At 38.9% G+C, this 26283-nt stretch overlaps 1 protein-coding gene and 1 long non-coding RNA gene across 5 annotated transcripts; one reads left to right on the top strand and one right to left on the bottom strand.

Moving 5' to 3' along the window:
* Positions 1 to 337: 337 nt before the first annotated feature.
* On the bottom strand, positions 338 to 17290 carry LOC116310086. 4 transcript variants are annotated; one of them, XR_005615321.1, is made up of 8 exons: positions 16754 to 17290; positions 16088 to 16207; positions 10020 to 10184; positions 9593 to 9694; positions 7395 to 9513; positions 4204 to 4474; positions 956 to 1120; positions 338 to 646 (listed from the first exon to the last, which is right to left on the bottom strand). It is a non-coding gene; the product is annotated as an uncharacterized LOC116310086 (long non-coding RNA). The 4 variants fall into 4 exon arrangements; XR_005615319.1 differs by lacking the exons at positions 338 to 646; positions 956 to 1120 and adding an exon at positions 5594 to 5716 and having other exon boundaries at positions 3576 to 4474; XR_005615318.1 differs by lacking the exons at positions 338 to 646; positions 956 to 1120 and having other exon boundaries at positions 3576 to 4474.
* On the top strand, positions 17286 to 26019 carry LOC116310189. Its single transcript, XM_039621632.1, has 7 exons — positions 17286 to 17336; positions 21532 to 23362; positions 23459 to 23541; positions 23750 to 23952; positions 24244 to 24343; positions 24418 to 24539; positions 24665 to 26019. Exons 2-7 carry the CDS (start codon positions 21550 to 21552, stop codon positions 24822 to 24824), a joined length of 2481 nt encoding a protein of 826 aa, XP_039477566.1. The 5' UTR covers positions 17286 to 17336; positions 21532 to 21549; the 3' UTR covers positions 24825 to 26019.
* Positions 26020 to 26283: the final 264 nt, after the last annotated feature.

The following is a 26283-nucleotide window of genomic DNA, read 5'->3' on the forward strand; positions in this document are numbered from 1 at the left end:
AGCTATGATAATTAAAGGTTTGTGCTTTCTAGACATTCCTGTAATGGAAAGAGCAGAGGGTGTGGTACTTCATCACGGCCAGAAGGAGGCACTGTGTAACCATCAAACAAAAGACCCCAGTGTTGCTAAGGCAAGGTACTGTACGTTACCACAGGGTATGAGGATACAGGTAGGTGGCAAAATCATTCAATCCATCATCAGTCACCGCAAATCAGAATAAATTTGTTACGTTCATTCAGGTCCTGATGTATTTTTATAGCTGCATAAAACTACTAAGAGAAAGATATTAAACAAAAAAGATAAATCTAGATAGATTCAATTAAATGTCTCTTTTTAACCCATCATGAACTTCAGTGGTATTTTTAAGAGAATAGAAGTAGTTATGAAAGGGTAGTACTTCAGAAAGTCTGAGGATCCATGAGTGCAAGGCCATTCAGAAATAGTCACGATACATCTTGACCCAGCTCTAATTTGTGAGTGAAAACTATGAAGGTGTGGATATTTAACAGTTTATAAGGTCCTTTCTCTTTGAACCTGCTTTGCTCGTCATCAAACTTGTAAATGTGGGAACCACCAAACAGCTGAGCCACAATGACAAACACCTCATTTTCCATGATAACAGATTTGCACCCCACAATAGACTGACCTAAAGGGCAGAGAAACACATGAATCGCTTGAGAATAAAACTCAGCTCAAGCATTCTGGGAGTGTTTGTTAGCCTAATGTGTGATTTAGACTTCCTAACTTACAGTGTCACTGGAAACTCCCTTTAACCCTTCACCCAACCTTCCACGTAACCTGACATGCACCTCCTGAGAGATGTAACTACACGTTGGGTCGACACAGCCTGCGAGGACTTAAATGGTTAGAAGGTTGCGCTGCAGGATCAAGAGGGGTTTCCAGTTATGTAGTAAGTTAGGACACATTTCCTGCAGAAGTCGAAATCAAACTTTACCTGTGATGTTATCATAAGTCCTGAAGTTCATTTCTATGTGGTCCCACTGGAAAATCATACAGCTCTCTGTGCTGGGAGCAGAAATGGCCACGTAGACATCATTCTTATAGCTGAATGTGTCAACAGACAACGATTCTGAGGCAACAGACTGATGAAGGATGAAATCTGTGGAAAGGAACATCGGGAAATGTATTTTTCACAAACCAACAAAGCCACGTTAAATGAATAACCTCTACACAACTTAGAAAGACTCTGCTGAGTTCTCTCATCATGATCTCAGCTGAGATTTACACGGTGTGGGATTATAATATTACCTTATGCCATGTTATACCCCTAATTAAAGAAAAACGAAAAGGAAAACAGTGAACGTGAGTTCGAGGCTCACGTAGGATATAGGGAATTGGTCATTGTGTGGGTTTTAGTCCCAAATTGGTCAGAAGGTTAAACCTGCGTCAGTCATACACTTCTTCTGAGGTGTTGCTTGTTGCTTTAAAGTATTATAAATTTTTAAGAACAGCAGTGCGGCTGCCAAGAAGCGCATAGCCCGGACGTTATGGTCCCTCCTTGTCTGTAGCTGCAGGACATTGACCTATCGGCGAATAGGGTTAGTACAGTTTGGCTTAACTGCAGATTACAGGGCAGCCTGGAATAAGCTAAGAGTTTGAGTCTCTTTGTTTGCGCTTTTTTGGGTAGCAGAGGTGTGTCCTCTCAGAAGAGGACACAGAAAGTTCGGGTGAACAACTCCCTTTCTTCTCTCCGTTCCACCTTCACTGGCTCCCCCCAGGGCTGTGTGCTCTCCCCCCTGCTCTTCATCCTCTACACCGATGACTGCAGATCCACACAGCCCAACTGTCACCTGGTTAAATATGCTGTCACTGCTGTCAGGCCCCTCACAACACCACGGGCCTGCTCTTCGGGAGTTTGTAGAGTGGTGTGACAGCTCCAAACTTGAATTGAACGTGAGCAAAACCAAAGAGATGATGGTGACCTTCTCCAGTAGGCAGAGGGATCTGGCTGCTTCAGTCACAACCACCATCCACGGGAAGCCAGTGGAGGTAGTTGAGGAGTACAAATACCTGGGAACCATCTTTGACAACCTCCTGAAATTCTCTGCCAACACAGAGGAGATTCTCAGGAGGTGTCACCAACGGCTATACCTCCTTAGGAAACTCAACTCCTTTGGAGTCAGCACACCCATCATGATGACTTTCTACTATGCCTTCCTGGAAAGCATCATGACCTTCTCCATCACCTGCTGGTTCCACTCCCTCAGCCTTCAGAACAAGAACAGACTGCAGCACACGGCATCAGTGTGCTCTAAAATCATTGGACTGCCTATCAGAACTCTGGCACAGGTTTTCAGCCAACAGGCCCTCAGACAGGCAGCCAAAATCATCAATGACCCCTCTCACATTCTTCACCCCGCATTTCAATGGCTCCCCTCTGGGCGACGCCTCTGCTGCATTTCATGCAGGACTGAGAGGAGGAGAGCCACCTTTGTCCCCAAAGCCACCCTGCTTTTTAACTCCAGCCAATAAGAACATTTCCCACACCCATAAACATAAACTACATTCTTCTTACACTATTGACACTTTAGTCACTTTTAGTCACTTGCAGTTATTTATTCACCTTCAGTCACTTTAATTTTAAAACTTCGTAATTTTAAAACTGTATATACTGTATATTCTGTGTATTTATTATTTCACTCCTATTGGCTGTTCTTATTGTCCTTATCTTCAAAGCAGTCTTTGACGACAGCTTTGACAATGCATTTCTGTTAAAATCTGCTCTCATGCATGAAATGGAGAAAAAATGGAAGTTGCGTCCGTATGCTCGTTATGCTCTTCTGATCATTATTATGTCTGTGAGTCTGAATATTTTATATTTGGAAGTCTTTTGTGACACAAAAACCATCTCCAGCATGACTAACTAACATGGGCCCATTCTCTGGTGACTCACTTCTCTATATCAAATAAGTACAAAACGTCATCCTTGCACAGTTTCTGTAACCATCATCTCAGACTGAAGCTTCCACAAAATTTACTTAAAAACAAAAACTTTAAATGTTCCTAAAAGCTTCCCGTGTTTGGCACATTTAGTAGAGGAAGAGCTTGACGTACCCGGGAGGTAAAAATGACCTGAGATCTCCCAGTTCATTCTCCTTCCACTGTTATCTTCTGTTGTACACAAAAGGGGACAATAGCCTCATATCGTCAGAATTTGTCTTAAAAAACACAAAAGCATGGATCCATCCTGCCTTGTATCAGGAAACGCTGATAAACTCTGAGCAAATGAAACCACAACTATAAAAGATTATTTTCCTAAAACATTTTAAAAAGAAAATCAGAAGTTTTAACAGCAAGTTTGAAAAAAAATGCAAGATTTTAAAGATCTTATTTTTCTTAAATTTAAGATCAGAGTTTGTAATAAGCTGCAGGAACCTTGTTCAGTGTGAGGGAGGGAAAGCCAAGTGTCCTCTGATAAACCTCCATCTGTGTCACTGAAAACAGTTCATCTGACTCTGACTGTAAACATGTTTCCATTCATCCCTTGAGTCTTTACTCTGAAATACAGGAAATGACATCATGGCTCAAACTGTCATTAAACCATTTCTCTATTGAACATTTTGATTTTTTATTTAACCGTTGCAACGTTTCATAACACAGACAGCCTGAACAAAGAACACCTACAGAACACATGGATCAAAATACATTCAATAAAAACTTGATTACATAACAACAGATTTCTTCTTCCAACAAAAAAAAGCTAACCACTCGATAAGAACACTAAAGTAGAAGAGTTTAGAAAGCTTAAGATGTAACTACGGGAACATTTATATTTACAGCAGCCTCATCAGTTCTTTACATGAGATTCCAGCTGAACTCTGTGGAGCCTGATCTCAACAGTTTTAATTCTGACCCTGACACCAGATTCACCGTGATCCGGAGATGGGAATGATTTCCGCCCCGCGTGATCACGCTGATGTTTGCACAGAACAGATAGTGAAGTGAAGGTTTTTGCACATTTGTAGCAGTGAAACAGTTTATCTGCAGCGTGGGATCGTTTGTGTTCGGAGTATGAACTGAGATTCCTGAAAGTCTTGTCACACCGGTCACAGCTGTAGTTTCCTTCCACGTGGGTATGTTCATGATGGTTACGACTACTTGATTGTGAGAAGCTTTTGTCACAGTGTGTGCACTTGTATGGTTTCTCTCCTGTGTGGACTCATTTGTGTGTTTTAAGCTCACCTGCAGTGGTGAACGATGACCCACACTGATCACAGAGGTGCTTTTTAACCCCACTGTGAATGACTTCATGGTGTTTTAACTCATGTGATCTGGTGAAGATTCTCCCACATTCTTTGCAGTATTTCAGTTTCTCTCCAGTGTGTCTACGTTGATGTATTTTTAGGCTCTTTGCATGACCGAAAGATTTTCCACAAAGGTCACAACAAAAGTCTTTCCCACCACCACAGCGATGACAGGGTTGAGAACTGGATCCATCTGCGTCGCTCTGCTTCTAAACAAAGACACAAAGACAGTTGAAGTCAGTCCTTCAACATTTGTATCGTGAACGTCGCCTGAAATAAAGAGCATCTCTGCCAACGTCCAATTACTTTTTACTCCAATTACTTTTTCAGTTCACAGGCCTACGATAACTACAATACTACCACCATAATACTACAGTAATACTTATTTAATGTTACACTACGCTAATATTTTCAGGGTACCAACGTAGTGCTAAACTACTAATGCAACACTCCAATAATACTAATTTAAAACTGCATTAGAAACAATCGAACTGTGCAGTTACAGTACTCAGCTGATTGGGACACAAGAAAAAACACTACTACCCCCATGACACTGCAATTATAATATTAAATGAGTATTTTAACACTAATGTCTAAAAGTACGTGAGCTACAAGGAAGCAATGATACTACAGCTAAAGTACTACAATGCCAATATGTAACGATACAACTTTGTTAACATAAGAGAAGATTACTGAATGGTTTGGTTTTGTACTTATTTTGTGTTTTATTGTATTCCATGTACACCTGACAGAGGAATGAGTCGCTGTAAACCAAAGGTCATTTATGCTGAAATAACAACAAAACCATGATATACCACAAAACTCCCTGAAGACTAAATTACAGCAATTTTAGTTTTTCATGACTGTGTAAGCAAAAATCATAAGTGAAATTAAGATCTGAATAATCACTCAGAGCTGCTTTTCCATCCAGTAGAATTTCCAACATGTTAAAACAATTTAATCCAATCCAACTTTATTTATATAGCACTTTTAAAAACAACAAAGTTGACCAAAGTGCTTTCCAATAATAAAACAGAGATAGCAGTTAAAAACCATACATTAAGCATACAATGAAATCAATAAACAAAATAAATATATAATTGAAAAAGAAGATAAAAATAAATCAGTGTAAATATTAAATATCAAAACATGAGTAGAATAAACAATAAGATATACAATGAATAAGATTAACAAAGTAAAAAGATTAAGAATGACCAACAGCTGACTAAAAACTGACTACAAACTGACTCTGATAATACTCCTAGAAAGCCTTTGAAAAAAAGTGTGTTTTTAAAAGTGATTTAAACATTTCAAGTGTTGGGGCTGACCTAATATGGAGGGGCAGTTTGTTCCATAGTTTGGGGGCCACAACAGCGAAAGCTCGGTCCCCTCGGTGTTTCAGTCTCGACATGGGGACAGCAAGGAGTGACTGGTCAGATGATCTGAGAGACCTTTGTGGAGTGTATCGGTGTAAAAGGTCTGACAGGTAAGAAGGAGCCAGGCCATTTAAGACTTTAAAAGCAAGCAATAAAATTTTAAAATGAATTCTAAAATGGACAGGCAACCAGTGTAAGGAGGCAAGAACAGGGGTAATGTGCTCATGTTTGCGTGTCCCTGTCAACAGGCGAGCAGCAGCATTCTGGACCATTTGCAAGCGTGATAGTGAAGCCTGATCAATACCAATATAAACTCCATTACAATAATCAAGGCGAGTGGTCACAAATGCGTGCAAAACTCTCTCCAAGTCACAAAAAGAAATAAAAGGTTTTACTTTAGAGAGCTGCCTCAACTGAAAAAAGCTTTTCCTCACCACTGTATTTACTTGTTTGTCCATTTTAAGAGCTGTGTCAAATTTTACTCCAAGGTTGGTGACAATTGATTTGACACACGATGTAAGAGGACCCAAGTCAGATGGAGGGACACCAGGTCCACTCGGCCCAAATATAATGACTTCAGTCTTCCTTTCATTAAAGTTTAAAAAATTCAGAGCCAGCCATGCTCTGATATCCTTAAGACATTCTAAAATAGGCCTGAGGGGGTTAAGGTCATTGTGTTTCAGCGGTAGATAAATTTGACAATCATCTGCATAAAAATGAAATGAGACTTTATGTTTTTAATAATATGGCCAAGGGAAGTAAATAAATACTAAAGAAGGGGCCCAAGGATGGATCCTTGAGGTACACCACATGGGAGGGGGGCGGAAGATGAATAAAATTTACCAAGTGAGACAGAAAAACTTCTATCAGAGAGGTATGACTTAAACCACTCCAAGGCAGTGCCTCTAATTCCAACATGATGTTCTAGACGATAAATCAAAATATTGTGATCTACTGTATCAAAAGCTGCTGTGAGATCCAAAAGCACAAGTAAGACAGACTTCCCAGAGTCAGCAGTTAGTAAGATATCATTAAAACTCTCAAAAGTGCAGTCTCTGTGCTGTGAAGTGCTTTAAAACCAGACTGAAATACCTCAAAAATGTTTTGACTCTCTAAAAAGTCTGCAGCTGTGAGCACACTTCTTTTCTAAAATTTTAGAAACAAAAGGAAGCTTTGAAATAGGTCTGAAATTACTCAACAAAGAGGCATCCAAGCCAGGGCGTTTCAGCAGAGGCTGGACCACTGCCTGTTTAAAAATTACAGGTACATGGCCTAAAGTCAGGCTGCTGTTTATAAGCCTTTGAATATAAGGTCCAATAGTGCCCCAAACTTCTTTAAAAAGCGAGGGGAAGGACATCACTGGGAGAGCCAGACTTGATTTGGGTGACAATTTTACCCAGTTTAAATAGAGACACAGGTTCAAAATGGCTAAAAATTGCTTAAGGCGTAAAAATAACAGAAGGGTCATAAGAAGGGGGTAAAATATGTGCTCTAATAGATAAAATCTTCTCCACAAAGAAATTTAAAAAAGCTTCACAAGTTTCAGCAGAAGCTTCTGTACAGTTGGATTGGGGAGGGTTAAGAACAGAGCTTAAAATACTAAATAAAACACGGGGCTTATGGCAGTTGTCATTAATAACATTAAAATGTTATTAATGACATAAATTGTTTTAATGTCATTAAAACAATTTAATGAGCTGAGTTTTCCCAAACAGTCAGGCTAAAATTATAAGATAAAAATAAACCTACATACCTCACAGTAACTGCACTTGTAGAGTCTCTTTCTGGTGTGGATCTGTTGGTGTTGTCTCAGGTAACGTGGAGATTTAAAAGTCTTCTCACACAGGTCACATTTATAAGGTTTCTCCTCAGTGTGGGTAAACATGTGGCTTTGTAACTGTACATCTGTTATAAACCGTTTGCCATGCTGATCACACCAGTACACAACATGTCTGGTGTGAATGCGTAGGTGTCTATTTCGGCTGTCTCGCCGACTGAAAGTTTTTCCACAAATGTCACAGCTCTATGCCTGAGTTCCAGAGTGGGTAACCAGATGCTTCTGTAAGCTGCAACTGCGATCAAAAGCTCTGTCACACTGATCACAGCTGTACGCTTTAACTCCCCTGTGGAAGAGTTGGTGTTTTCTTAGGCAACTATCCCAGGGAAAAGACTTTCCACACAAGTCACAGCTGAACGGTCTCTCTCCAGTGTGCATGACTTAAAGCGTTGTTAGTGAAGCTTTGCGAGAAAAATCCTTCCCACACTCGTCACAGCTGTAGTTTTTCTCTCTCTTTCTTCTGTGAGGTTTGTCGGCCTCCTGAGAGCGCTGACTTTTCGGTCTGTGTTGGTCCTGCAGCGACAGAGATACAAACACAGGCAGTGAGTGAAATGCAGTCGCTGAACAAACTGAACCTTCAAAGTCCCTCCATTAACACTAATTTTAAACCTGAAGGTGGAGTGTGGCACCAAACACTCTAAAATCCTGCCCATCCCTCCTGCTTGTACACAAATATTAATGCTAGCATGCTAACACACTCAGAATAGTAATACATGTTTACCAGGTCTATACTCTCTTATATTTCTTTCTCCTGTTTCCTATCATATATTTCTATAATTTGCTAGTTTATTCAATGATAATAAATCCAGTGTAATAGTGGCAAGCTTGGTTCAGTGAAGGAAAATGTCAGAGTCTGTTTGTAAACTAAGGTTGTTGTTTTTTTAAACTTTTACTCCCGACATTAAAAAAATAATCTGTACTTTATACTCCTTACATTTTCAAAACAGATGTGTTACTTTTGGTGTAAGGCCTTTGAGAGGAGTTATTTCATCACTGCAGGCATCAAACGACTAACTGATTTGAGCTTAAACAGTAACACATGAAAGGCAATCCAGATGGTGTATTAATCACCAGAGTATGACACATGAAAATGAAAGAAAGAAAACTGTGGGCCATAGTCAGGGGTTAAAGTGGGCCAGTGGGTTTTTTTCGGCACAACACTGGAATGACTGCAGCGCTCATACGTTGCTGTCACAGTACTTCAGCATCTAGCCACACAGACAGACGAGCGAGGATAAATGGAGTAATAGTTTTTAAGTGGCAGCTAATTTCAAATGCAGCATTTTTATCAGCTCAACAAAAATTGGAAAGCACACAAAATGTTTGTGTGCAGTTTGTCTAACAGTGTGTTGCTAGCTAAAGGTCCAGCTGCTGTATTTCACAGGGAGAAAAGGTAGCTTCAAACAAAAGGACCAGTCAAAACAAATCGAGGACCTTACTCCTAAACGAGGGGCTACCTCTGTAGCATGGACGTAAAAGAGTATGGAGAGAGTTTACGGATTTTATTGATATCAGTGATGGCCAAATGAAGCTTTCTGAAACACTGAAGCTTGTATTATAAGCAATGTAAGCACAACAAGGGACAATGGTTGGAAATTAGCAATAGCTATAAACTCATGTGCAGTACATCAGTTTTATGTTTTATACTTGGACTATGTTAAACTGCACTGTTACTTTTAAATAAAGCATTATTATTATTATTGTTATTGAAAAAGGGTTCGTTACTCAAAGCATTTCAACACAGTCCTCTTGGTGACATCTGCTGGCCAAAAACATGAAGAGTAACTTGAACTTACAAATAAAGTGCTTCATTATAACTGCCCACTCTACAGAGCTCAGCTGACAGCTTCTGTTTAATATTATGTGACAGTTCTGTCTGATATCAGGCTATCGTTTGTGGTGCTTTCAATGTGTATTTTGTGTGTGTGTAAGGTGTGTTGAGCTCATCATTTTCTCTGTAGTAGCTGAGCTGAGTGCAAACGGCTGAAAATGTTCCTCTGCTGCTCCCTCAGACTTTTCTCCTCCTGCTGATCAGCTGGGACACAAAACAGATCTTTGTTAGGCTCCACACTGCATTGAACAGTCAAAGTGTCTCATATGTTCTTCTGACTTACAGCTGCACATTCTGGTTCAACTGTAGCGGAAAGCCAGTATCATCATCAAGGACCCCTCGCACCCTGGACACTCACGTTTTCCCCCCTTCCCTCTGGTAAACGCTACAGATCCATCAGGTCAAAGATAATCAGACTCAATAGAAGCTTTTACCCACAGGCTGTCAAACATGCCCTACCTCCACCCTGATTGAAGGTTAACTGTGCTGTTAACACTCAGGAACACTTGCACTGTACTTATTTATAAACACTATTCATTACAGTATTTATTTCTAAACTGTACTCATTACAGTGTCAAATCAAAAATCAAATCAAAATTTATTCAGAAGCACATTTAAAAACAACACGGGTTGAGCCAAAGTGCTGTATATAGTAGAGATAAAATAGTAAACATACATAGTAATTTATCCACTGATCCACATCACTTTACCCGGATGTTTTCTTTCAAGCTGGATGATGACTCCTCTCTCCCTCACTCCAGTTCCAGCTTTTCAGACCAGTTGCCCTCTGAGGTCACAGTGATCATCGGAGGCAGGAGACGGGAAATTCAGATCGGTTTCTTCCATCTTTTTTCTCCATGTTTAGAAAAACACTCCTAAAATACCCAAGCAACTAAATATTATTAAAGATTTACACACTTCATTAGAAAACAGTGAACACATCCCTAACCCTAACATCACAATAGCCAGAACAAGCATGGCCGGGGGTACTGTGATGTATTTTTTCTCTCATCTCTCTTCAAAAAAACCGCTGTGATCCTGACGGGTCCTGTCAGCATTTCATGTTTGTGCACATCCAAACCTAATCCGTACTTCCAGATGACACACTGCATCATTCAAAGTTTACCAAGTCATTTAGGTTTTTGACAAATAAGACGCAGGTCAGGTAAAAATCCCAAACTATTTGTGTTTGTTTGACTCAGAACTAGTGCTGGGCGATATGACGATATATATCGTGTGGACGATAGAAAAGTGTCTATCGTGCCATTTGTCTTCTATCGTTTCTAACCTAATTTTAAAAATTAATACATAAAAAAATCATTAAATAGCCTGGGGGCAAATATATTAATGTTGTTTTGTCACTATTCATACTCTAACTTTATGCAAGAGAAAATGAAGTATAAAAAAATGATATTTTTCGGCGAAGAAATATCCACAAAGAAACTCCGTCTTGTGGTTTTGCGACATGGTGCTGCTTTACGTGCACCCGGATTTGCGACATGCTCAAAACGATGGACACGCGACAGGTTGCAGTTTCATGCCCGGACATGCAACAGACAGAGACAGCTACACAGGCAGCCCAAGAAGAAGCACTTTTACCGAAAAGAGGGGGTACATCTGTGATTTGGTTACATTTTGGGTTCAACAGCACTGACACAGAGCAGAAGACGCCCATTTGCAAGCTATGCTATAAAACTATAAAAGGAGCTGCTGACCGTCTTCTACCGCTGCTCCATTGAAAGTGTGCTGACATATTGCATCAGTGTGTGGTTCTCCAGCTGCACCGCAGCACACAGAAAAACACTCAGAGGGTCATCAACATGGCCCAAAAATCATTGGACATCCTCTTCCCTCCCTGAAGGACCTGTACAGCACTCGCTGTCTCAAGAGGGCACGCAGCATCCTACGGGACTGCACACACCCAGGACACCGGTGTTTAAGCTGCTGCCGTCTGGCAGGAGGTTCAGGCTGCTGAGGTCCCGAACGAATAGACTCAAGGACAGCTTTTACAACAGGGCAATAGCCCTAGTCAATGCAAATAGCTAAACTTGACTGGCTACCTACCTGGACTTACCGTTAACAACGGTAAAAACAGTAATAATAATAATAATATTTATATTTATAACAAGGTGCAATAATAATTAATGTGCAATAATAACAGTAATACAAATACACTTCTTCTTCTTCTTCTTCTTTTTAACTAAGTTATTATACTGTGTTGTGTTGTTTGTGTTGCGTTGTGATGTGTCGTATCGTGTCATGTTGTGTTGTGTTACATGGTTGGTTGTTGCCGACGTAGGACAGTTTTCCAATTTCATTGTACTAGTGTACTATGTATGACTGTGCAATGACAATAAAGAGTTATCTTATCTTATCTTATCTTATCTTATCTTATCTTATCTTATCTTATCTTATTCCCGCGCCCGATGGCAACACAACAAATCTCTTCTATCACCTACAGAAGGCCCACGAAAAAGAATACTCAAGAATCCAGAAAATCCGAGCTAAACCAAGCTGTGGAACAACGGGAGCAATTTGGGAAAAGAAAAACTATAGCCAGCCGAAGATACAGCAGTCTTTCGCACAAGGGACGCCGTATGAGAAAACGTCCCAGCGCCATAAACAAATCACAGAAGCTATCTTGCGTTACATTTGTAAAGGCATGGCCCCTGTTTCGTAGTTGAGAAGGACAGCTTTCGTGACCTCGTCAAAGTCCTTGATCCGAGGTACGTCATGCCCGGTCGTAAGCACTTCAGTAAAGTTGAGTTGCCTCGCTTATATGACGCATGCCGGGCCAAAGTAGAGAAGGATGTTTACAGTGTCATGCATTATGCCTTGACTACCGACCTATGGACGAGCAGAGATACGCAGCCCTACATGAGCGTAACCATCCATTTCATCAACAAAGACTGGACCCTCTGCGCTCGCTGTTTACAGACTGCGTACTTTCCAGAAGACCACACTGGAGGCATGTTAGCCCAAGGTATGAGTCTGCCATTGCTACATATTTAACCCTGCATAAAGTACATTATGTGCATATATACGTGCATGTAGTACTAATATATATATATATATATATATATATATATATATATATATATATATATATATATATATATATATATATATATATATATATATATATATATATATATATATATCTATATATATATACACACACACACACACACATATATATATATATATATATATATATATACACACATATATATACATATATATATACATATACATATATATATACATATATATATATATATATATATATATATATATATATATATATATATATATATACATACATATATATATATATATATATATATATATATATATATATACATATATATATATATATATATATATATATATACATATATATATATATATATATATATATATATATATATATATATATATATATATATATATATATATATATATATATATATATATACATATATATATATATATATGTACGTACACACACACACACACACACACACTAGTTTTACTAACATATATGATATGCATGTTAGTAAAACAAATATTTTCAGCTACTGTTCTGGCTGTAGTAATTCTGAGTCACTCCTAATTAAGAATTGATGTGTCTAGGTCTCAGAGATACACTGGAGTCATGGGGATTGCAAGAATGCCACCTTGTCTGTGTCACCACGGATAACGCCACTAACAACATCTCTGCAATGGAACTGAACCAGTGGGAACGGCTACAATGCTTTGGTCACCGCCTACAGCTAGCCATTGGTTAGTGTAAAACAATCTAAAAATGGCTTAGTGTAATATTGTGTTGAGAGTAATATAGTAGCAACAAAAATATTAGTAAATCTAAATTAGATCAGCCCATGTACAAAACATTATTGAACAAGTTTTATTTATATTTTATTTTTTTTGCCTGTCACAGTAAAGAATGAATTGTGATACTAGCTGCTCACAGTATCTAATTATTCAATCAATTCATAAGTAATTTAAGTGATACATTATGATCAAAAAAATAAAGTTGCTGTCAAAATACGTTATAACATACTTTTTTGTTTTATTTCAACAGAGAATGCTCTGAAAGCTCTCACACCAGTATCTACAAAACAGGCTGTGGAACGAGCAGTTGGAGTGTGTAAAAAGGTGGTGAGTGCCTTCTCCAAGTCATGGAAGAAAAAACGTGAATTGGCCAAGGCGCAAGCGGTGCTGGGCTTGCCTCCTCATCAGCTCATCCATGAAAGCCCTACAAGATGGGGCTCACGGCAGATGATGATAGACAGGTTCCTGGAGCAGGAGAAAGCTCTTTCACAGGTTCTCCTTGCAGACAAGAAGGTGAGACATAGCCACTGGACATTGTACATTGATTCTTTTCATTGTGGATTCTGATTATGTTTGCAGCCTAGATTCACCATCTCATGAAAGTAACCTTTTTTTCCCCCCTTTCTTTTTTGCTATTTGACTTAGACAAGACATCTGGTGCCAAGCTGGCAAGACGTGGCATTGCTAGAGTCCTTGAACAAGGCACTGGGTCCACTGTTCGAGTTTACTGACGCTTTGTCAGGGGAGAGTTACGTCAGCGTATCTTTTCTGAAGCCAGTTCTGCACCTCTTCAACAACGAAATCCTCAGTCAGAAGGATGGAGACACAGAGCTCACAAAAGCAGTCAAAGACGGTATCCTCAAGTACCTCAATGAAAAGTATGATGACCATGCCACCAACAACCTCCTAGACATGGCAACACTTGTTGACCCACGGTTTAAGACAGCCTACATCAAGGAAGAGAGGGTGGAGTTCATAAAGACGAGAGCTGCAGCAGAGCTGGTGGACATGGTGGGAGCAACAGCACCAGAAAGTGCACAAACAGCAGCAGCCTCCAGTTCACCCCCAGCTGCTGAAGATGATCCAGAGCTTCCCCGTCCCACAAAGAAAAAGAAAAGTTTAGGTAGCTACTTCAAAAAGGCAGGTCAATCCACCACCCACTCCCATCCCAGCAGAGCATCCATTGAACTGGAGCTCTCCATGTATCTTCAGACACCTGGGCCTGACTCAGAGACTGACCCACTGGAGCGGTGGAAGCAGCACGAGACAAACTTTCCATTGGTGGCCAGGCTGGCCAGAAAGTACTTGTGCATTCCTGCTACCAGTTCTTCATCTGAAAGGGCTTTCAGTGCGAGTGGGAACATCATCACATGTAAGAGGTCATGTCTTAAGCCAAACACCGTTGACCAACTAGTCTTCCTTGCACTCAACCTGTAAATTCAACAGTAACATATCTACTTCTGCAAAGTAGCCATTTTCTGTTTGCACTTTAATTTATGGTTAATGCCTTAAACAGAGTTCTGTTCAACCCTGATGCTTACTTTTGTCACTTTATATTGGTTTGCAAACTTTGCACTACAAGGTTACAGATTTCAGAAAGTTAAGAAATGATTTGTGTTTATTTTTTATAGCTGAACTTTTGTGCAAATCTGAGTTTTCTTCTCAGAAACTTGAAACTGTTGTGCACTTTAAGTTTATTTTGACAATTCATTTTAAATGTACGTTTTGGAAAACAAATGTGAAGGCCACAGCTGTTTTCATTTGATACATTTATACTAAACTGTATGTTTCTCAATTGTGACAGTTCCGTTAAATGTCTCTTCAAAATAAAGTTGGAGAAAAGTGAGGAATGAAATTTGTCAAACTTTTCAGAGAATAACTGGAAACATTGTGGTATATCGTGATATATATCGTTATCGTGATATAAAACAATTCATACCGTGATAAATATTTTTTCCATATCGCCCAGCACTACTCAGAACCGCTAAAAGCTTCTAAAGAGTGGAAGTGTGAGGTTCAGCGGGTGGAGAACAAAGCAGCTTTAGAAAACACACACACACAGCTTACTGCACCTCTTGCTGTTGAATCGTGTGCATCTGCATTACACTGCTGGCTACAGCCATGACACAAGGGGCTGCGGAAATTACAGCGATATGTCAGCGTCACAGACTGATGTAAGCCACTGCTACTGTTTCCTCATAATGCCAAAGAGTCATGAAATAAAAAATCTTTCCCCTCTCTTCATATATTATTTGCCCCTGGGCTTATCATTTGCCCACAGCAAATAAAAGACTCAGCCTAACTTCCAAATTTCCAAATGAACTCACGCCCACTGCACTGCAGAATAATAAACAATTACATTTAGGCAAAGATTACTTTTTCTCTGTAAATGATTGGCGGTCAGAAACTTGGACCTTGTCTCTACACACAGGAGAGAGCTGCTGCCTTTCTGTGGGTAGGATTTCATTTTTTATTTTTTATGTTTTTTATAATGTTTACTAAAGATGTTTTCAAAGTGTTTCCCAGATATGGATTATTTCTAGTCCCAGATTAAAAGAATAATTCAGTGAAGACCTCCATTTAAACAACTTTATGCCTAGCACTAGGCTTAATCCATTCAATTCAAGTTCCAAATAATGTCAGTGTGTTTATTGTAAGGCAGATTAATATGCATGCTAGGTTGAACCCACCCGAGAGATTCATAAAGTTTTATCTATGATTTCCTTAAAAACGTTTTTGCTTCATAGTTGTACAAATGTTGACCATGAAAGCTTTTTGTAGTGACCTATGCTGCCTTCACCTACAAAGTCCAGAGCACACAGTACATGTTGGTATAAACTACACCACATAGCTGCTACAGTTCAATTACACCACTGATTTGTGTATAATCGTTATCATGAGACTATGTAACAAGAGCATATGATCTGTTGATAAAACTCACTGTTATGAAGATAGATTGGTTCCAGTGTGTTCATGAAATGCTGGGTTTATCCATCTTCTGGGCCGTGCCTACAGTGGAGTTCGGAAGATTTCCTTGTGAGGGAGCTGCTGGTGAAGATCTCTGTTAAAAATCCCAAAGGACAGCATTACATTTTTGATATTAAAAGTAACTCTGGACTTCTGTGGAGTGTGCAGCTGATCTCATTACTGTCTAAAAATGGAGAACAAAACCTAAGAAGTGCTGAATTATTCAAAAAATACAGAGTATTAGAGTAACAGGGGTGTAGCATGCTAACTAGCTAGCAGCAAGCCTCTAACACAGTGTGTATGCTAGCGGCTAATCTAGCAAACAAATTAACAGAGTGATTTTAGGTGTTGTAGAAGATAAGATGATAAGCTGTGTGTCTTTTTCGTAATGACGTGGTTGTATTCACCTTAATTGACCGAGTAGTCAGTCGAGGTAAACCCATTAGCAGATAAACTGGACCGGTCTGCCTACCTAAAAAGTGTACGGGAGCCTGAAGTGACGGCTCCAAAAGTGCAACGTGCAGCTCTGACAAGCGGCTTCATTTTTGCGCAATGGGAGAGTCATTATTCCACACAAGCACATTAACATTACTGACACTGGCTGGCACTCTATAAATGGTGGGCATTTCAATGGTCTTACCTGTAAGCACTGGTATATCCACCAAAAAAGAAAGGATGTAAAGTAGTGACTGGTGTAGCTGCAAATGGTCTGCTGAAAAGAGGCAAAAAAGCTGAGGTGTGTGCTCAAAACATACTGCTGCTGGGAGGTTTTGAACCAGGACCGCTAACGCCTTCTCTACTGGCTGAGCTAAACGTGGGCTACCGCCAGCTCTATGAACAAAGCTTAAATTTCTAGTGTACAATGAGAAGTGAAAACCACCGTTTCTTGCTGTTACAAAACCTTGTGTAACTGGAAAACTATCTACTAACGAAAACTAACTAATGACAGTGAGGAAAATAGCTATGTTTTGATGTGTAAATTGTGTGGATAGAGCGGAAATTGAGTGAGTTGGGAGCATTTGTTGAGAGATTGAAGCCATGTTATGTGTGAAAAATTGCCCTGTTTCCAGGCAAAAGTTAAGGAGGGATTTGAAGAAAAGGGTAAAAAGGCAGAGTGAGTCCCAATCCACTAGCAATGTATTTCTCCAGTCTTTATCTTCTATTGTAGCTCCTTAAACAGGAGGATCCGAAAGAGACGGAGAAGGAGCAGCGACTTGACTTCGGTAAGTTATTTATACTTTTCCTCTAACGATTTTGTAAAATCATCTTTAGATTTGCGTAAGAAAAGCTTAGTTTTACTTCATGTAACAGGATTTCAGGTATACTTGAGAAGAGCATGAGCTTTGTTGTGGAAAAATTGAGCCTCTAAACCAAACCGATTTCCTGCGATTTATTGAAAGAAAGTTAAAACGTTTGCGAAGAAATCAATACAGCACAAGTTTCGAACTGGCATTGACAACTAGGCAAAAATATTAACAGCTGCTTTATTGGCATTTTGTGGATACAATCTTTGTCTGTTCAGCTGTGGGGAGATCAGTACCCAAAGTCATGCAAAAGTCTGAAAATAAAGTGTGTCACAGTTTACAGTTAGCTGTTTTCAAATCTCCACGCCCCAATTCTTTGTCAAGAAAGTTGTAGTTATATAGAAACAGTGCACAGATCAGTTAGATGACTTGAAACAAAAACTTTCCATTACATATATAAAAAAAATCAAAGAAAAAAAAATGGACACAAATATGAAAAATAAAAACGGAGAGCAAACAAAAAAACCCTACAACATTAAATGTGCTTCCAACACTGACATCTGGGGGAAAGTTCTGCGAACACAGAAATCAAAAGGCTCCTTTTACACATGAATAGCCTATAACACAGTTAATGCTTCCAATCTTTCCAAGTTATTATTTTTGCTTGCATAAATCTTCCAGTGTGGCAGCCTGAACAGAATTTTAGTTTTTAAAAACATTTACACACTCAAATAAAATTAACTACTTTCTGCTTCTGTTTACACTGTCCCTACCAATGGCGTCGGTAGGCCTAAAATTAATTAATTTTTTTTATTTTTTTACTTATTCTATTTTTTACAGAAATTGCAGACAAATTCAATATAAAGATGCAGGAATGTGAGTTTAAATAAATAATAATATACTATAAACTTCAATATGATCATAATACAGTTCGTCCCTTTCACTTTGTAGTGTTAAGTTAGGTCAGTGTTTTGTTATCAAATCCGTTCCAGTTCTTCACAGGGAACGCCCATATTACTGAAAATCCGGTCCACATTTTCACAGCTACTTTACACTCCGCTGTATCTACACTTGCGCACACACTATCGTATATGCTGCACACAGCAACAACATGGATATATGCAAGTTTTTCAAGAAAGTCTTCATCACTGTTGGTAGCATCAATTAGTTAGCTCCAGCTAACAGCAGAAGTCCCATGTAATTAATGAACCAGGTGCTCCCCATTTTGATAAATAAAAACCTGGCTAGCACACTAAGTTAAATTGCTAGCATAATTTAAATTTCTGTCACTTGTTTTAGCTGTGAAAAATTGAGCTGAGCTCATTCAGGTATGGTTATCATTCAGGGGCGTCACTAGGTTTTAACGACAGGGGGGCTTAGCCCCAAAGAGAAGCACACGATATGAACAAATGTAGCGCATGAGCATAAAATTTCACAAACAGAAAACAAAGACTGAGAAATTGCTGGTCTGGACCAATGGAATATTTGCACTAGGGCTTGTGACGTATTTCCGTTTCCAAATACTGCCGCTTGAAAAAAGAAAGTATTTAAAACAGAACATTTTCAAAAACAGGAGAAGAAATACTCGAGCGTTGCTGTGTCCCACTTTGTTCGGCTTTTAGCGGCATACTAAGTTTCCATGGCTTTCCAACTCATTTCCGAGTTGAGAAGACAATGGCTGGTAAACATACGCTGGGACCATTTCACGATTACCTCTCACACCAGGGTCTGCAGCAGACACTTTGCCAATGATCAACTCATAGAGCCAACAACCCTTGATGGTGGAAGGCGGCTTATTGAAGGTGCTGTACCAACACTTTTTGAGTGGAATGACTATAAAGTTGAACCACCGCGGCGTAGTGTTTGGGAGCGAACGGAGCGACGCCCTGAGCTGTCAGTTAAATATATCATATAGGAGACACACACAGTGATATTTGAGAAGTGAAATGAAGTTTATTAGATTAACAGAAAGTGTGCAATAATTGTTTAAACAAAATCAGGCAGGTGCATAAATTTGGGCACTGTTGTCATTTTATTGATTCCAAAACCTTTAGAACTAATTATTGGAACTCAAATTGGCTTGGTAAACTCAATGACCCCTGACCTACATACACACGTGAATCCAATAATGAGAGAGTATTTAAGGGGGTCAATTGTAAGTTTCCGTCCTCTTTTAATTTTCTCTGAAGAGTAGCAACATGGGGGTCTCAAAACAACTCTCAAATGACCTGAAGACAAAGATTGTTCACCATCATGGTTTAGGGGAAGGATACAGAAAGCTGTCTCAGAGATTTAAGCTGTTTCCACAGTTAGGAACATATTGAGAAAATGGAAGACCACAGACTCAGTTCAAGTTAAGGCTCGAAGTGGCAGACCAAGAAAAATCTCGGATAGACAGAAGCGACGAATGGTGAGAACAGTCACAGTCAACCCACAGACCAGCACCAAAGACCTACAACATCATCTTGCAGCAGATGGAGTCACTGTGTATCGTTCAACCATTCGGCGTACTTTTCACAAGGAGATGCTGTATGCAAGAGTGATGCAGAGGAAGCCTTTTCTCCGCCCACAGTACAAACAGAGCCGCGTGAGGTATGCTAAAGCACATTTGGACAAGCCAGCTTCATTTTGGAATAAGGTGCTGTGGACTGATGAAACTAAAATTGAGTTATTTGGGCATTATGCATGGAGGAAAAAGAACACAGCATTCCAAGAAAAACACCTGCTAAAATATGGTGGTGGTTCCATCATGCTGTGGGGCTGTGTGGCCAGTGCAGGGACTGGGAATCTTGTCAAAGTTGAAGGACACATGGATTCCACTCAGTATCAGCAGATTCTGGAGACCAATGTCCAGGAATCAGTGACAAAGCTGAAGCTGCGCCGGGGCTGGATCTTTCAACAAGACAACGACCCGAAACACTGCTCAAAATCCACTAAAGCATTCATGCAGAGGAACAAGTACAATGTTCTGGAACGGCCATCTCAGTCCCCAGACCTGAAGATTATTGAAAATCTGTGGTGTGAGTTAAAGAGAGCTGTCCATGCTCGGAAGCCATCAAACCTGAATGAACTAGAGAGGTTTTGTAAAGAGGAATGGTCCAAAAATACCTTCAACCACAATCCAGACTCTCATTGGAAACTACAGAGGCTGTAATTTCTGCAAAAGGCAAATCTACTAAATATTGATTTAATTTTGTTTTTTGTGGTGCCCAAATTTATGCACCTGCCTGATTTTGTTTAAACAATTATTGCACACTTTCTGTAAATCCAATAAACTGCATTTCACTTCTCAAATATCACTGTGTGTGTTTCCTATATGATATATTTAACTGACATTTTTTATTGTAACAACCAACGATTTATAAAGGAAAATAATGACTATTAACAAGGTTGCCCCAACTTTTGCATCCCACCGTACCTTACACCTCCTCATTACCTTCACCTACACTGAAATCTGCTACAGTCTCTGCTCGCTTCCCCCTGGAGACACTCTTTCACTTCATCCATCTTACTCCAGAACTCCTCTCTCTCTTCTGACATACAACCTGTAGGGCAGGGGTCCCCAATCTCAGTCCACGAGGGCCGGTGTCCCTGCAGGTTTTAGATCTCACCCTGGGTCAACACACCTGAATCACATGATTAGCTCATTACCAGGCCTCTGGAGAACTTCAAGACATGTTGAGAAGGTAATTTATCCATTTAAATCAGCTGTGATGGATCAAGGACACATCTAAAACCTGCAGGGACACCGGCCCTCGTGGACTGAGATTGGGGACCCCTGCTGTAGGGCATACGCACTGTCAGCATTTAACATCACCCCTTTGATTTCCATTTTCAAACTTATGATCCTGTCTAATGCTTTCTTCACTTCTACAACACTGTTCACATACTCTTACTTCAAGATGTTTCTTTCTATCTACACCACAGTAGAATGGCTTGAATCCACCACCTTTTCCTCCATCGTGAAAAATAAGTGAAAAAATTAAATTAACACATTCTTCATGCAGATTTTGTAGTACATGGCTAATATTAGTACTTAATTTTTTTATTTTTTGAATTTGCATAGTTTGTATTGTCTATTTTATTACTTAATGTTTTCTTTATTTTAACCTTGGTGACTGTCTGTCTATGAAAAGCACTTAAAAAATAAACCTTACCTTAATTTCTTTCACAGGTAATCTGAAGCAAAGACATGAATTCTGTCACTCCAGGAATTGAACACCCTCCAGTAAGAGAAACACACCCTGTAATAGAGTGTATATTTAATGATGACCTTGAGAAGCTTAAAACATTACTGAAGAACAGTGATGTTAATGAACTTTATCACTGTAAAGACTGGGATGATGATATAACCCCACTGATTGCTGCTGTTGCAAAGCACAACAAACCTATATCTTTTGACCTTTTAATTAATGGTGCGGACCCAAATATAACTTCTAAACACCACTTCACACCTTTGCATTATTTCTCCCTGACCAACACACTTGATTTTGTGGAGAAACTCCTGGAAGCAAATTCTCATCCAGATGGATCTACTCCAATGCAACCACATAAACACACATCAGTGCAAACTGCTGATATTAGAGACAAAGAGGATGTCATGCAAAGACTCATTTCTGCTGGTGCACGGGTCACATTGCTGCCCAAGAATGATGCTGAGTGTGTTAGTAACAATAATAAAAAGTCTCAGATGATTACATCAAATGAAGATGAGGCATTTTCCAAGATCAGAGATTTTATTGATGTGGAAACTGCTGCTTTTAAAACACCTGAAGAAGTGTTTACAACTGATAACAATAAGATGCTGTTAGAGAATCCAGAGTCACATTTGACCATATATGAAATTCTCTTTACTGGGAGAGGAAAAGAAAAACATGGCCAGAGATGTATTACATGGCTAAAGGAAACTGGAAATGTGAATACTTACATTGCAGGTGCAGCCAGTCGTTTTCCAAACATCCCTAAGACACATGTAAGGCTGGCAGTTGAAGGTTTAAATGCAGTTTTCTGTACAATGGATGACATAACAAATGAGCATGCAGTAGCTATAGTTCCACAACTACTGAACCTGCTTGACTCACAAGACAGTGGTGTTTGTGAAGCAGTGCTACAAACACTCTATGTGATAACACAGAAAACAAAAGGCACAAAGAGCTGGGACTTTTTAGAGAACTTATGCAGAACAGTTGCCCCTTTTGTAAATGAGAAGGACCCCACTAACATCAGGGTCTACACATATAGCATAGTCGCAAATCTGATGTCAGTTGAACAGGCAGCTAAAATTTTTACATCAGAGGTTGTAATTTCCGTGCCCAAGGACATACTGACATCAGCTGAAATGAAAATGAATCAAAAGCTGAAAGAAGTGCTGAGAAGTCTGAAAAATTATTTGAGCAAACCAAACTCAGAATGTGAGGGAAATGCAGCATCGTCTGTGGCCAGGAATATGAAGGAAATGCCGGAATCAGCTTCAGATGAAACGCCTTTCAACCAACACGAGTTTCGCAGGACACCAGTGAGCAAGAGGTGGAAGAAGCTCCTGGATAAACTGGAGCAAGATGTTCGCAATGGGAAAAAAACAGTAATCAGAATCGGAAAATGTTTTTATGTGAATGATTCAAACTTTAAAATAAATAAAAAAGAAAAGGGTACTGAAGTCTTCTTGGGACTGAGAGAGGATGGCACAGAAGTTACCATTAAGAAAATGTCTAAAAGCAACAGTGGCAATCTGAAGAGTGAAAAAGAAATCCTACAACTCCCTAAACTCGATCATCCTCATATCATACGATATGTTGATGTTGAAGAGGACAAGAAATTTGAATATCTTTGTCTGCAACTTTTTGAATACACCTTGGATAGCTATATCAACGAAATTAATAAAGACCGTGGGAAAGATTTCCTTTTACAGAGACTCGTCAAACAACTTCTTGAAAGTCTAAAGGTGCTTCACTCTCAAGATCCTCCAATTCTCCACAAAAATCTCATACCCAAGAACATTTTGATTGGTAAGACACATTTAAAATTGAGTAAAATCTATATTCATTGGTAAATTGAAGACATGATTTTGTTTGATGGGTTTTTGTATGTTTTTCCTCCTGCAGATGTTATTGGGAGGGTAAGATTAGCTGGTTTTGGCATGAGCAACCAGAAACAAGACTCATACACGTCAAGCAGTGAAATAAAGGTAAAATGTGCCACACACAAACTTGACTGAGAACATGGTGAAAAGTACCTAAACTTGATGTTGTGAAAATGTTCTTAAGGTGGCAAGAATGGCCCAAGAGACGACAGAGAACAAACCATACAAATCAAACAGTGATATACAGCTTATTATGTTTGTTAGAAAATGTTAATGGATGGTTTGGTAAATTAAGTAATTTGTTACTCTTAAGGTGGCAGGATTTCTGATTTCTCATATCCTCTCTGGAGCCCGGCGTAAATTTAAAACTGAAATCAAAAAATGTAAGGACAATTTGAAACATATTAACGATGTGGTGGCAAAGAATCTCATCAAGTGGATGATCAGAGATGAGCCAGAGGGCAGACCCAAAGCAGAAGAATGCTTGGACCATCCCTTCTTCTGGACTAAGAACGAGTAAGGAAGTCATACTGATTGATTAATTAATAAATAGTTATTATTTGAACAAATTGTGATTTTTGGTTTCACCTCAACTCTCTGTAAAACAAAGATGGAGATGCCCACGCTAGCCTAAAACTCTGATAAGGTCATCCAGGATCAGCCTAGTTCAATATGCATGGTCACGTTTGTTACAAATGATAAATCTTCTTCTTATACATTTGCTGTTGTTTTTAAAATATTTATTCAGGCTGCTTCTGCTTATGATTAATTTCCACCTATGAAGCATAATTTAAATTTTAATTCAAGGAAATTTGAATACCTGAGATGGACTGCTAACAGGAAGGAAGTGAAAAACTGTCGGGAGGCTGACCAGAACCTGAAACCCTTTAAAGACTGGAAAAAAGAGGTGACTGCAACATTGTGGCAAAACTTTTGTATTCCTAAAGTCCATATCATGACCAGTGTTATTTGTTGTTGCAGTTTTCATCCACTATTGTTACGGAGCTGGACACTTATAGTCGTGAAACACCTCCCAAACCCAAACCATACCCTGAAACTGTATTTGGACTGCTCCTTTTTATACGTAATCTCCATGAGCATTAGTAAGTTAAAGTCCTATCTATTGTGCATTAAAAGTTTGAATCTTGTTAATCATGATGACTGTGTTAACGCGGCTCAAGCGCGTTAACGCTGACAGCTCTACTAATAATGCTTTCCTTTTTCACAGTCCGCATTACGCAAAGGAGTGTGATGCAGTGAACAAATTTCCAGATCTCTTTGGTTGGGTTTACAAGTATGCCGAGGACCATCACTGGAATTCAGAGTCACCTTTGAAAGAAATGTTTCAAAGAAAAAAAGACAAAGTGGACTTTAGCACAGTGTTGTGATGCCATCTATGAGCACTGAGGAGTGAGCAGTCTCAACCTACTAAAATGAAAATGAAATGAAAGTTGAATTCAGAATGAAGGACCTCTCAGTGGCTGTGGAGCTTGAGAGAAGTAATAAAAATATGTAAATATAAGTATTATTGTATGGCGCTCATCTTACTTCAGTATCTTTTATTTTGTCAGGCTGTATACTTTCAAAGACTTCTTTTAGTTTTGTTTTGCTACTAGTTAACTCCCAATTGAATGAAGATAGGTAGAAACAATGGAGGTTCAGGATGAAGAATCTCATAAATGACTAAGGCTAACATACTGCCAGTGAAAAACAAGAAAAGCAGTTAGTAGCTTTAGAACCACAGATGTAATTAAACCATAAGATGCAGGCTGTGTTCTTCTCAGGCATGTACAAGCATGACCCTGAAACTATACCTAAATTGATTTAAGCTAAATTTAAGTTCAATGTATTTGAGCTACAATGTATGATTTGTGTCTGTTATCGTCTACTGTGCCTTGTATGAAATAATAATTATATTATCTTTTTTGCCAAAGTCTCACAGAAGCATATTAGAAAATAATTTTTTTGTGAAATTGCATACTTTTTTATGTAGTTAATCTAGCATGATACAACCTTTATTTTGCTGTATTTGTTTATTCAGTTAATTTTGAAGCCTAATTCTACATCACGAAATGAAAAGAAGAGAACGAATAGATATAAATCAAATTCTTTTGATCTCTTTCATAAAAATTTAACTTAGAAAAAGGAGCATCTGATTATTCCACTAGTTTTTTGAACTTTCCACTTCCTGTTGTAGGCTTACAGAGCTTATGAATAAAATAGTATGCACATGCATTTTGTTATGTAAAATTTTCATTATATGATCCAAATTGTACAAACATTCTATCACACAAGTCTTTATACTTAATTGTAAGATCCACAAACAGATGTGGCAGATATTATATTGGATTTCATAAAATGCCAAGCTTCTGAGACCTTCTTTAAAAAAAAAAACTTTAAAAATGTGATGAATTGTGCGTATTTTATTCGAACTTTTAAATTTACTTTTAGTAGTAATAGTCTGGAGGTCGATTCTTATCTAGCTTAATAAATTTGTAAAAATGTCACAGTGAATATAAAATGTTTTATACTTTTTTCACTTTAAAGCTCATTGAGGTAAAATAAAGGTAACCAGAGAACATTTCCCCTGGAATTCGTGTTTAATTTTAATATCTGGCCTGTTATTCTCTAACAATGTGACTAAAGGTAACATATTTGGTGCCAGACCTTGTGCTTTTTATAAAGGTAACAATTTCAGTTTTGGCGTTGTCGTTTCCCTGAGCATTCTCATTCCCAACGTATAACATACCGATGATTTGTCACGGCCCAAGGCGTATCAAAGTAATCTTCTCTTTTAAAGGTGTGTTGCTTATGAAATCCATGAAGTGCTACAGAGAAAATTGCATT

This window comes from Oreochromis aureus, linkage group 13, assembly GCF_013358895.1.
Source record: "Oreochromis aureus strain Israel breed Guangdong linkage group 13, ZZ_aureus, whole genome shotgun sequence".
NCBI classification, from domain to species: Eukaryota; Metazoa; Chordata; class Actinopteri; order Cichliformes; family Cichlidae; genus Oreochromis; species Oreochromis aureus.

Coding starts and splice junctions, on each gene's coding strand:
- LOC116310189 (XM_039621632.1), top strand. CDS start 21,550: ATGAATTCTGTCACTCCAGGAATTGAACACCCTCCAGTAAGAGAAACA. Junction 24,344..24,417: donor TTAAAGACTGGAAAAAAGAG/GTGACTGCAACA, acceptor TTGTTGTTGCAG/TTTTCATCCACTATTGTTAC. Junction 24,540..24,664: donor CGTAATCTCCATGAGCATTA/GTAAGTTAAAGT, acceptor CCTTTTTCACAG/TCCGCATTACGCAAAGGAGT.